At 41.8% G+C, this 13,593-nt stretch overlaps 1 protein-coding gene across 1 annotated transcript; it reads right to left on the bottom strand.

Moving 5' to 3' along the window:
* Nucleotides 1-4,495: 4,495 nt before the first annotated feature.
* On the bottom strand, nt 4,496-8,294 carry BAAT (bile acid-CoA:amino acid N-acyltransferase). Its single transcript, XM_065879703.1, has 3 exons — nt 7,832-8,294; nt 7,392-7,594; nt 4,496-5,089 (listed from the first exon to the last, which is right to left on the bottom strand). The coding sequence occupies exons 1-3, from the start codon at nt 8,292-8,294 to the stop codon at nt 4,496-4,498; spliced, it is 1,260 nt and encodes a 419-aa protein (XP_065735775.1).
* Between the last annotated feature and the right edge of the window lie 5,299 nt (nt 8,295-13,593).

A 13,593-nucleotide genomic window follows, 5' to 3' on the forward strand; every position in this document is an offset into this window, starting at 1 on the left:
TCCCTGAGGCCAGAACACACCTCTGGTTGGTCTGAATTTTTCTTTCTGTACGTGTGGTATTATCAGTTAAAGTATTGTAAGGCTCTCTGTCTTTGAACTAGTCTGTCTTTTAATATTATGTGTTGAGCTAACCAAACTAAAAAATTATAAAGACACCATATCCAACCTAAATTCTAGTGGAAGCCATAATATAACAGACAAGAGAAGATTGGATTATTTCATCCCTAGCTACTGCGACCTGGGTAGATACTGCTGTCAGGCAGGTGAAATAATAGTTACATGAGTTTTGGAGGAAGACTATAAACTCAGTCCCATTGTAAAGTCATCTATACTTGTGTGGGCTTAGGTATGTTAAAACTCCTCAAGGCTTAGTTTACTCACCTGTAAAATAGAAATAATTGGGCTTCCCTGGTGGCGCAGTGGTTGAGAGTCCGCCTGCTGATGCAGGGGACCCGGGTTCGTGCCCCGGTGCGGGAAGATCCCACATGCCGCAGGAGCGGCTGGGCCCGTGAGCCATGGCCGCTGGCGTCCGGAGCCTGTGCTCCACAGCGGGAGGGACCACAGCAGTGGGAGCCCCGCGTACCGCAAAAAAAAAAAAAAAAAATGGAAATAATTTAGTGACTACCTATCCTGTGATGGTTAATTTTATGTATCAACTTGACTGAGCCATAGGGATCCCAGTTATTTGGTCAAACGTTATTCTGCATATGTCTGTGAGGGTGTTTTTGGATGAGATTAACATTAAATTCAACAGACTGAGTAAAATAGATTGCCCTCCCTAATATGGGTGGCCCTCACCCAATCAATGGAAAGCTGAATAGAACAAAAAGGCTGACCTTCCTTTAAAAAGAGGGAACTCCTCCTGCCTAGCTGTTTGAGCTAAGACATCTGTCTTTTCCTGCCTTCAGTCTCATACTGAAACATCGGCTCTCCTTGGATCTCGGGTCTGCCCGCTTTCGGACTGTAATTTACACTATTAACTATTGTGGTTCTCAGGACTTCAGACTCAGACTACAATTACAGCACCAGCTCTCCTGCGTCTCCAGATTGCAGGTTGCAGATCTGGGGACTTAGCCTCCATAACCGCCTGAGCCAATTCCTTATAATAAATTTCTTTCTCTCCCTGTATATTTATCTTGTTGCTTCTATTTTTCCAGAGAACCCTGACTGAGATTGTGGTACTGAGAGTGTTTCTAAAGAAACAGTTTTAAGGATGAATTTTCTGAATTGATTCTGGCGTTTCTGGAACTGGCTCTTCAACCTGATTAGATTTAAAGTTGCTAATAACTCTATTTCAAGTAGTAAGGAGAATACTGATAGTCTATGGCATGACCTGGAAATGAAGATATGAAAAATATCACCACTGGATACTCCTCATCAACCTCTTATAAGAAGCAAAGGGGGACTTCCCTGGTGGCGCAGTGGTTAAAAATCCGCCTGCCAATGTAGGGAACATGGGTTCAAGTCCTGGTCCGGGAAGATCCCACACGCTGCAGAGCAACTAAGCCCATGCGCCACAACTACTGATCCTGTGCTCTAGAGCCCGCAAGCCACAACCACTGAGCCCGCATGCCACAACTACTGAAGCCCACGCACCTAGAGCCTGTGTTCCACAACAAGAGAAGCCACTGCAATGAGAAGCCCGCTCACTGAAACGAAGAGTACTCCCTGCTCGCCACAACCAGAGAAAGCCCGCACACAGCAAAGAAGACCCAATGCAGCCAAAAATAAATAAATTAAAAAAAAAAAAACTAAAAATAGAGCTACTATATGACCCAGCAATTCCACTCCTAGGTGTATATCTGGAGAAAACCATAATTCAAAAGGATGCATGCAACCCAATGTTCATTGCAGCACTATTCACAATAGCCAGGACGTGAAAGCAACCTAAATGTCCATCAGCAGAGGAATGGATAAAGGAGATGTGGTACATGTATATGATGGAATATTACTCAGCCATAAAAAGGAACGAAATAGTGCCATTTGCAGAGACATGGATGGACCTAGAGATTGTCATACAGAGTGAAACAAGTCAAAGAGAAAAACAAATGTATAATATCACTTATATGTGGAATATAGAAAAATGGTACAGATGAACTTAATTGTAAAGCAGAAATAGAGTCACAGATGTAGAGAACAAACTTATGGTTACCAAGGGTGGGATGAACTGGGAGATTGGGATTGACATTTATACACTACTATGTATAAAACAGATAACTAATGAGAACCAAATGTATAGCACCGGGAACTCTACTCTATGCTCTGTGGTGACCTAAATGGGAAGGAAATCTTAAAAAGAGTGGATATATGTATATGTATGACTGATTCACTTTGCTGTACAGCAGAAACTAACACAACATTGTAAAGCAACTATACTCCAATCAAAATTAATTTAAAAATAATAATTATTGGTTGCAAAAAAATTAATATGAAATTAATGGGGTTGTCATGGAGAAAAGATGTAATGCATGCTAAAGTTCTTGCCTGTTGGGGCAGAAAAATAAATATACCCATTATATCTCTTACTTTTTTATTATGAAAAATTTGCAAGCATACATAAAAGTAGAGAAAACAAACTTCACTATACCGATCATCTGGATATAATAACTTTTCACATTTGCCAGATTCCTGTAGTATTTTAAAACAATCCCCAGATACTGCAACACTTCACCTCTAAATATGTCAGTATGTATCTCTAAAAAGTTACTTTTTTACATAACCCCAATACCATTTTGACCCCTAACAATATAACAATTTCATAGTATCGTTTAATATCCAGTCATATTCAGAGTTCTCTAATTATCCCCCAAATGTCTTTTTACAGTTACTTTGTTCAAACCAGGCCCACACATAGCATTTGGTTGATATGCCTCTTAAGTCCCTTTTAATTTTGAACAATCCCCCAGCTCACTCCAATGCAAAAAGGAAAGCAAAATCCCACAAAGTGAAAAATTCCAAATTTTTTCATGCAATTAACTTGTGAAAAGAGACAAGGTCAGTTGGTAATTAACTTGTGAAGACACCAGGTCATAGAATGATGGACAATCTATGTTTGTCTCCTTGTAGTACCATTTAAGTTGTTCACTAACTACCACATTAGTAAGAAGTTTGATCTAAGGGCTTGATTAGCTTCAAGTTGAACAGTGTTGTTAGAAATAGTTCTAAGCAGTGCTGGGCACTCCACATTACATCTTGTCATGAACCACAACAAGTCAAATTGACCATTTTTAGAGATGCTAAATTTGATCAGTGGGTTCAGGTGGAGACAATCTGACCCCTCCATTGCAAAGTGAGGTCCTTATAACCAGCAAGTTATCTACAGGATGATACTTTGTACTTTGGTAAAATTACTCTTGGGTTTAAGGGTGGGGGGAGGGAGGAAGCAAATCAGAAACTATTTAGACATTAACAAAATGAGAACACTGCATATCAAAAAGCCAGGAAAACACAAATACGGCAGAAGGAATGAACTTATTTCAAAGAAGCATACACTGATGAATCAGGAAAAATTAGATTTGACCAATAAACAACCCAAAAGCTATTCTAAGAAAAGGTTAATAAAATAGACAAATATTTAGCAAGTCAGACTGAAAGGAAAAGGAGAAAGCATGCAAATAAACAACAGGGAATATGTAAAAAATTATAAGAGAAAAATGTGTTCCAGAAAATAGGGGTGAAATTCTGAGAAAATATAAATGACTAGGTTGGCTTCAAAAGAAATTTTAAAGCCCAAACTAGTCAGTATGAGAAACTGATCTAGTAGAATTAGATGAATAAGCAAAATTAGTCCATTAATGAATGCAATTCACCACATTAACAGATTATAGGAGAAAAGCATCATGAAAATGATAATAGCTAACTCTGATATAGAAATTGCTATGTGCCCGGCTCTCTTCTAATCACTTTAAATATAGCTCATTTAATTTCACTAAATGCTCCAAAGGCACTTGAGCATTTAGCCCCACTCCTGATTAAAATTATAAAAAAGAAATATATTTTAGGAATAAAAAGAAGCGTCACTATTCTAAAAAAGAATTAATGTATCTACTGGAAATCTCTAGCAAGGATTACCCTTGATGGTGGCATCAGGAACTTTTCATATCAAATGTCAGATTCAACCCACAATGGTTTAAACAGAAAATGATTTCACAAGTGACTTCAAAGTTCCAGAACATTCATCTAGATTGGCAATACCTGAATCCAAGGTTTCCCTTACCGGGGTACAAAAGGTTATTCAATTTGCAAGGGTATCACAATTTTGAAATAGCAACATACCTGGTGCCTGGTGCATATAAACCAAGATTCAATTTACAAAAATTCAAAGCACATACAATTTTGTCAGAAATATTTCAGATGCACCTGATTCTTTGACTTTGTCCAATTTCCTTCCAGTTGATTCAAGATGACTGTGAATCTAGAGAAATCAGGAGTCCCCTCCCCCACTCACATCCCTGCCTTATCCAATTTTTTTGTTTCTCCTCCCCTATCATCACCCTTAGAGTGTGCTTCTGCTCTGAACAAGGTGTTGCCTGAAGAATTTCTGGATCTCTCCCCAGGCGTGCTCCTGGGCTGCCGCGTGGCCCACAGGGTCCCCCCCCCAAAGCAGGGGGCAGAAGAGGCCGCGGCTCCAGGACGCATAGCACAGGGGCAAATAGGGCGGCTCTATGAGGTGCCCCGCCCCGGGGTAGAGCAGCATCCTTCCGCTGCTTCTGCCGTGCCTCCGCAGCTGGTCCAGGGCTTGCTCAGCGTACTCTCTGCTATTGAAGCATTCGTCACCCTCCCCTATAATGAAGAGGATCGGACCCTGGGCCTTTTCAATAGGAAGCACACTGTGTTGATTCAGTGCATCTCGGGGGTTCCCCTTGTAGTGACGGAGGCACAAAGCGCCCATGATGTTGAACTCCATGCGCTCCGGCAACGAGGGGATGGGTGTTATAACCAGATCCCGGTACTTGAGCGGAAATTCAAAGATGGCATTGCACCCATTGATGCAGACAGTGGCTGCCACCTCCTTCAGGTAGCAGGCCATGGCCAGCCCGATCTCTGCACCTTTGCTCACAGAGATTACTCCAATTCCTGGCTTTTGGATCTGAAGGAGAAAATAAAGGAAACCCATTACAGGACATTCTCTGAGAAGGAGCTGTCCTACAGGCCAGTAAGCTAGTATGATGGGAAGAGTCTGAAAATGTGGGGTGGGAGTCCTGGCACTAAGGTTTACCAGCTTTGCGACTGAGAGAGAATACTACCTACTTACCCTCCCTAAGCCTTATTGTCTTATGGGGGTGATAATATTACCTACCTTGTAGGACAGAAATGAAGATTAAGCAAAAAAATAGAAATTAAAACTCTTCACCCAAAGCAGAGCTCTATAAAGGCAAAAAGGGTCTAATACACCAGCAACATTGGACGTCACAAGAGCAGAGGCAGGTAAGATTTTTGAAGAATCGAATTCTTCTCTCCAGCTAGTAAAAGAGGTGTCCCAGTTTCTTTCAAATATTAGGTAAGTGTAATTCATATTTAAACAGCATTTTACAGCTACAAAGGATTTGCATATTTGTTAAACCAAAGGCTAATCCTGGAAGGATTGGGAGTGTAAAGATGAAAGACTTAGATTCTGTAAAAATTGAATGTCAGTTCCCAGTCCACTAGGAAAAGTAGTAGGTCACAGGAGGGAGTCCTTAACTTTGTGGTGGGCCCAGGGACCAGAGAGAAGGGAAGACGTCTGAGGGATGAATGAGGAAAGGAAGGGCATTCTGGACAAACAATAGCAAATACATAGTGACCCTGTGTGTTTACTTTGCTCAGAGTTGTATCCCAGCACCTTTCTATCATCAGAATCACCTGAAAAAAAAACTTGAGCTTTCTGAGATCCAGTTTTTTGTTGTTTGTTTGGTTGGTTTTTTGCAGTACGCGGCCCTCTCACTGTTGTGGCCTCTCCCCCGTTGCGGAGCACAGGCTCCGGACGCGCAGGCCTAGTGGCCATGGCTCACGGGCCCAGCCGCTCTGCAGCATGTGGAATCTTCCCAGACCGGGGCACGAACCCACGTCCCCTGCATTGACAGGCAGATGCTTAACCACTGCGCCACCAGGGAAGCCCCTAAGATCCAGTTTTTTGAGAGTTACTTCAGTAGGTCTGAGTGGGCCCAAGAATCTGCTACTATAAAATATCCCCAAGGAAATCCAGTGTGCATCCACACCTGGGAACCATCCACGTGAGGAGTGGATTGGGAAGTGAGGGAGGAGGGCTATAAATGGAGACGGGAAATTGATTAATGCACTATTGCAGCATCACAGCTGAGCAATGATGAGGGACTAAAACAGCGGCAGGGAGGGTGAAGAGGGTGTGATGTACTGAGAAAGAACCTAAAACACTTTGGGATGGGTTGAGGGTGTGGGGAAAGGAAGAGGGAAGAAACCAGATGGGCACAGGTGACAAGGTGGATTTATTGAGCGTTTACTATATGCTCGGCCCTCCAACAAGAAAACGGGGATTCAGGAAGTGTAAGTCTCACTCAAGGTTACAACAGTATCAAGGGGCAGAGGTGGGAATTGAACCTCTTCTGTGGAATCTGACTACAAATTGAATTTTGGCAATTGCCCTTTCTCCTCATACAATGTCACAAATAGTTAAATTTGAAGTGAAAACAAAATTAACTTGAAAACATTTTACCTGGGATTTAATTCCTTCTAGGCAATCCTTTAAACAGAGCCAAATATGCTTAGGAAAATCACGGGTATATTTGATTATGATGATGATAACACTGAAGATGAGGATACCGGTGACGCTCCAATAGCAAACATATCCTATCTCTTCTTGAGAAGAGTCAAGGCTCCAGGAGAGAACGATGTAAGCTGGGGAGTCAGGATGACTTAACGGTTTGGAGCAAAGACGTTGCCCCAAGGGCTCTGTCACTTACTGGCCGTGGAGTGTTGGCCTCTTACTTAACTGAGATGGGTATGCCTTCTCATCTGAAAAGTGAGGACCATGTCAAAAGTACTAACTTCACACAGTAATTATGAGCATTAAATGAGATAGTGCATATAAAGTATTGAGCATAGAGTCTAACAAAGAGTCACTTAATATAAACATTAGGTGATATGGTTGTTTTACCCTGTCAGGTTGAACTGTAAGAAATACCTGATTTTTGAACTAGCAAATGAAGAGAATCATAATATACCCACCATTTATTGTCTTCTTTGTGCCAGTGAGCGCTAAGCTGATCCTAATCAACCCAACAATCCTACAAGGTACGTATTATTATCTGCATTTTCACTCAACAGTGCTGTACCCAAGTCTAAACAGACTGGTAATATAGGCAGAACGGACATTGGTGATTTTTTATTGTTTTGGCTATAATGTTGCCAGGTAAAATGAAAAGTATTTTAAATACCTTGGGATGAGCTAGTAGCAAGTTGGCAGCTTCCTCAAAATATTCCAGGTCCACCTCCTGCAACTGCTTGGGCAGGTCTGCGTAGGCAAAATATGCTAAGGCCAGCACTGCAAAGCCATGGGCAGCCAGAAGACTGGCCCGATACTCAACTAGACCCCCGATGCCCCCAAACAAATCAATGAGTCCTGGGAAAGGGCCTGCCCCTAAGATCAAGAAAAAAGAGAAGAGAATGAGATCACAAAGAGTAACAAGAGGGTCAGGTAGGTGCCAGCAAAAGTACAGGCTGAGCAGAATGAATTCCACCTTCACACACACAACAAAACGGCTTATTACTTTTAAAATATTGTGGGAAATACTAGTTTGCCAACAGTTTGATGCCCTTTGTTTTTGTTTTTATTTCCATGAACCATGTCTTCTAGATCATGAAAGAGTAGTCTCACCTGGAGGGAGGAAAAGGGCTCCTCGCACACGACCTTCTTGGACCTGCACCCGCTGCGTCTGAGGGCTGGAGAACCAACGCTGCACCACCTGGCTGGCCCTGGGCTGAACCTCCCCTGACTTTTGTAAATAAACTGAGTCATATAGCTCCAGAGTGATCCAAAAGGGGCTGTTCATCACATCTTTCTTAATCTGCCTCTCAAAAGCCTTCTCAGGCTTCAGAGACCAGAAGAGGCCCATAGGGTGGACCCCCACGTAGTGGCCCCCCAAGGCAGGAGCCTGCTTCAGGTCCAGCTCACCAGCCTTGCTGGCCCTGTAGAAGGCTCTGGACTGGTACAGATTCCCCTTCTCATCCTTCATAGATGCCATGAGTGTCACCATCTGCAGTGGGGGCAGGCCTGTCACTCGGATGTGCACAGGCTCATCCGCAAGGGCACTTGCCGGGGTGGCTGTCAGCTGGAACATTGGCAACCGGCAAAGGGACCAAGTGGTATTTCCTACCCTGCAGTGAGAGAGAAAAGTCTGAGTTGGAGACTTCAGTTCCAAGGAAGAGGCCCAGACAAGGCTTATATTAGGTCTGGCCAAGGCAGATTTCTGGATACTAGTACAAAATACACAGGACATTTGGAGGAGGGAAAATAGGGTGTTGCAGACAGTACTCATTATTCTCATTTTACGTATGAGGAAACAGGTTAAGTGACATGCTCAAAGTCTTGTAAATAATTAATAGTAGAACCCGAAATTCAAGCTAGGTCTGACACTACAGCCTCCTGTCTTATCCATTACAACACTGTAGGAAATCTTAGTTTTGTGGTTTTGAGTAAGTTGAGCTCCATATCTTCAGTTGAGATCATTCCCAGGTGACCTATTTCACTGGTGTTTGTTAGGATCCGAGGGGGTAATGCATGATTAAGGGTTTATTGGAAGGATCAGTGCTGCTTTTCAACTCCCATACTTACATAAACAAGAAACATGTTATGCTGTTGTTTCCTTCTTTCTTTTCTCTTTTTTTAGTTTCCAATCCCTCCCTGCCATTGTAAGACAGACTGCCAGCTCTTTTCAGAGTTCCCATTATTTGTTCTTTTTAAGGGAAAATAAAACTTCATGATCTGCTTTTGTGGCTTTCCAACAGAGTGATAAATATAAAATATTGTTTGTAGCAAAGAGAATGAAATATACATTTGATCAGCTATTTCATACTCTCCTCATTTTATGAGCAAAATTTGGGGTACTCTCTCCCTCCTTCCTCCCTCTGTACATTCCTTCTTTCTTTACTTTCCCTCCTTTCTTCTATACCTTATTCCACGAAGGATTTGAACCTGTTTATAGATAAAGGAGGCATAAACAAATAAAAATAAAATAGGATCTGGGAAAATATGAACTAGCATCAGAGACACTGAATGAATGACAGCCAAAGGAAAAAAGGCAATCTCTCAGTTGTGTTGTTCTAATTAGTCTCATAGAAAGGGTTACCAGTTTCTCAAAGGAAAGGAAAAAGTGAGGCCTTTCCAATATTTTCCTAAAAGAAATTTCTCGTATGAAACTTTGACATAGGTGTGCATCATTTTTCCAACAATATCTTCACACAAATGGTAGTAACAGGTGTTCCCTCAGAAAGCTTGATCCTCCAAGGGATCCTTGATTTTATTTTACAGAGGAATGCAAAGTGAAGGCTTTGGGGTTTAGATTTGTGAGCAGAAAAGATTCTGGAGAAAATAAACAGGCTCTGGCAGTGCAGGGGCAGAAGAGGGGTTTTAATGCCCAGTTCTTCACTGTTGAAAGCGGGTCTTTGGAGGAAAGAGGGGGTCAAGGAAGAATGCATTTTGTGCTTCTTTTAAGAAAGTGATTCTCTGCAAAGGACGCACTCCCTCCCACCTGACCCCCATCAACAACCAGCATTACTGACCATTTCAAAACTCATGGTCAATAGAATAATTTGGAATAAATAGAACGATTGTGAATGTTTTCCCTCAATACCAGCAGAGTTCTTGGCAGAAGAAGGTGGCATCAATTCAAACTTCCTGGGTCTTTCATATGTATCAGGGAAATGGGACCTGTAATATGAATAAGAACACCCCACGTCCCATGTGACATTTCAGTGCTCCCTTGGTATTTTCTGATCTGGTCCTTCCTATAACTCTCTGTATCTGCTCTTTCCTTCTTCCCAAAAAGAGATCATTAAGAAGGGGTACTTGCGTGCCCTATTCCACAAATTCTTCTTCCTTCTCAAAACTTCTATATAATTTATTGACTCGATACAGATTTGATTTTCAAATTGAATTAATTTGAATTAATTAACATAACTATTCTCCTGCATTCCTGCGTGCATCCCGCATCTGATCTGGTCTTATTCTTCCAGGTGGACTGCAAATTCTTCAAGGGCAACCAACTATGTGTTAAAACTTTAGGAATCCTATTGATACTCGTATAGTAAATTATACAATGTACATGCTTCAGAGTTATGAAATTCATAACAGTGGCAGGAAAAAATAGCACCAAAAATGTAATTAAAATACTTTACTTACATAGTGCTTTTGTAATATAAAATATTAGAGTCTCTTCCCAAGTCAGGGTCCCTCTTTATCTGAGAATTGCTCCCTAAAGCCCAGAGATGGACCCTCAGCAGCTATGTTTATACCATGTGACCTCCACCCCGGGGGGCCGTTGCTGACAGGATCAGGACTGGATACCTGATTCAAGATGTGCCAGGGATGTTCCCCCCTTGCCAATTTGGAATGGAGACCCAGAGTCACCAGTCACTCTATCAAGGTAAGGACTAAAGGTGTAGCAAGAAGGCACCTAGGTAGCAAAATTTACTTGCATGACCAAGTCCCTGAAGTCCTGAAATTTTGCACTCTAGGTGCCCTCTTGCCTCAGCCTAGTCTTAGCCTTGGACTCTTTTTACGTGGCTGTATCCATAAAATTCAGAAGCTGTAACCAGATAATCACAGAAAGACAGTCTTGCAGTAGAGTATGGGAGTTTGAGGAAAGAGAGAAAGATACAGGGACAAAGAGAAATTAGATTGCTCCTATCCTGAGAAACCCCTGAAGAAAGAAAGGGTAGGTCATTTAGAAGGTCTGTGGTTATATAAATAAGTGTCAGAGAAAAGAGAGATGGAAGAAGATAGGTTTCAGAAGACTTCAGTCTTTGAAAGGAATCTATCTTAGAGCTAGAATTTTATTTGGGGGTCTCAGCACTTAGCTGACTATGCTTACTGTTTTGTCTCCTAATTTTTCTGGAGCTCCTGTTAAATGTGTTAAGTTATGGATTCTGACTTCTCAGAAATTCCCCATAATGGTCATTAGTATTCTATGTCTAGATTTTTGCCATTTGCACCAAGGTATATGCAAGGAGTTAGATTATAATGAAACTTCCTATAAGAAGCAGGCGTTCTCCCAAGAGCACATGAAACAAAGAGAGAAAGAGAGAGAGAGGTCACTTGATAAGTCAACAGTGTGTGCTTGTGAATGGTGTGTCAGGTTTCCTGACCAAAGACTAGGAAGCTGCCACGTGATCAGCACTCCCACAGTCACTGCCTTTGGAACATGGGCTAAACATGGCTGACAAGATAGGGTGTGCCCGCATGAAGATCTGGTAGGGATCCAAGGCACAGTTTGACAGATTACCTCTTCAGAAGCTGGTTGTAAGTCTATCAGACCTCAGACTTATTCAAGCCTTGTGCCATCTGTTCTTTATATAACACCCCCTTATATATTCAAAAAACAAGAAAAATCCAGGATTTAAATACATACACATGGGGACTTCCCTGATGGTCTAGTGGTAAAGAATCCGCCTTCCAATGCAGGGGACACGGGTTCAATCCCTGGTTGGGGAACAAAGATCCCACATGCCACGGGGCAACTAAGCCCACACGCTACAACTTCTGAGCCCGGGAGCCTCAACTAGAGAGCCTGCGTGCTGCAAACTACAGAGCCTATATGCCACAGCTAGAGAAGAGAAAAACCCGCATACCACAACTAGAGAGAAGCCTGAGCGCTGCAACAAAAGATCCCACCTGCTGCAACTAAGACCCAACGCAGCCAAAAATAAATAATACATACATACACTTGTACACACACACACACACACATACACGAAAGAAGATTTGATACCTATACACCAGGGATTCTCAACTGGGTTTCTGAGGAACTCCGAGGCTCTGCAAAATGTCACTAGGCTTTCCACAAGAGCTCTTAATTGGAAAAAAGAGAAACAGTTTTTGAACTTCAAGTGTGATGTGATGCTAGTGCATACACTGATGGAGGGAGACAGTCACTGAGCTGTTCCTTTACATGTTGTTCAGCCCCATAGGGTGGTGTGTGAAAGGATCAGGTACAATTGGCTGAGACCATTCTCAGTTTGGGATGCAAGATTAGGGGAGGCTGTTGATGGCTAGTGGCGAGCTCGATGTGGAGAAGAGCATGGTGGGCTGATGTGTGCCTCTCCTTCCTGAATTACCTCCTCCAAACTCCCCTTATGCTCCATGGACTGAATTAAAGGAGTGAACAAACTCTATTGGTGTAATATGGAAGGAAAGTTGCATTCCGAAAAATGAATTTTTACACACTGTAGTCAGGTGCACCCTGACACTTCGTTATTATTTGTAAACATTGTGAAGTGTGGATAGTGTAAGAAGAGAATTTTCATACGGAATTTTTGTTAGGGAATTGTTCTCATTTTGTTACTTATTATGAAACTCTTTTATATTTCAGTAAGCATTCCAAATACGTCTGATGGTCCAATGGAGTGATAAATTTGAGGGTAAATTTAAAAGGGGAAGAAGGGAATTGAAGGACTAGGGACAAAACTCAGAAGATTAGTGATGGAGAACTGCCATTTTCTGAGTCATTTGACAGGAGGCCACACACTGAAACACTCTGTCTTTACAGTGAAGTTACTTATCAGTGGGATTTACATCAGCTGGTAATACAAGTTGTCCTGTTGCATTGGGTATGGTCTTTAACAAACAACTAAAAAATGCAGCAATGGCTCCAGGAAGATGAAAAAGACAAATAAAATATCACAATTATTTGACAAGTAAAGGGGCTGGTAATTTTAAGTGGCCTTTGGAATTCAGCTCTCCCCTCATTTCCCTTTTTTCTGTAACAGCAAACAACTATTGAGCACTTACTAATGGCTAGTCACTGGGTAATATGAATCCACATAGTAAAGTCTTTTCACTTTTCAGTACCCTTTTATGACCATTATTTCTCCTGACCCTTGCAAAAAACCTGTGGGAATAAAAAATTATTATTATCCTTACACTGTAAATTAGGAAATTGAGCTCAGCTAGTTAAATGACTTACCCAAGCTTGCCTATGTTGTTAATGATGAAGCAAGAATTTTAACCAGTAACGTCTGACCCTACATATAAACCTTACTTATCTTCCCCAGATGAGGGTAGACATATGAGAGCTCATTCTTTTCCTAGCCTCCCGCTCTTGTTTTTCTTTCCTACTTCTTTGACCCTAACTTCATCTTTCCCTTTCCCTAACTCTGAAGCTTTTAGTTAAATATATACCCTGGTGTACAGGGTGGCAGGACTAGTAATGGAATAGTAGGAGTAAACTTTAGTCCACAAACCCACATGTGCATGAAATGTAATTTTTTTTCTATTTTTCTAAATTCAGAGTAATTTCTATTTTGAGTCCTTGTTCCTCCAGATGGCAGAGATATAATCACAGAATTCAGAGCATCCTGCTTTTCCTGGGAGCTCAAGGAAGTTCCCTGTGACTGTGGCAGTGCTCAAAGACTTGGGGTTGG

Source organism: Phocoena phocoena, chromosome 6 (genome assembly GCF_963924675.1).
Source record: "Phocoena phocoena chromosome 6, mPhoPho1.1, whole genome shotgun sequence".
In the NCBI taxonomy this organism is placed as follows: Eukaryota; Metazoa; Chordata; class Mammalia; order Artiodactyla; family Phocoenidae; genus Phocoena; species Phocoena phocoena.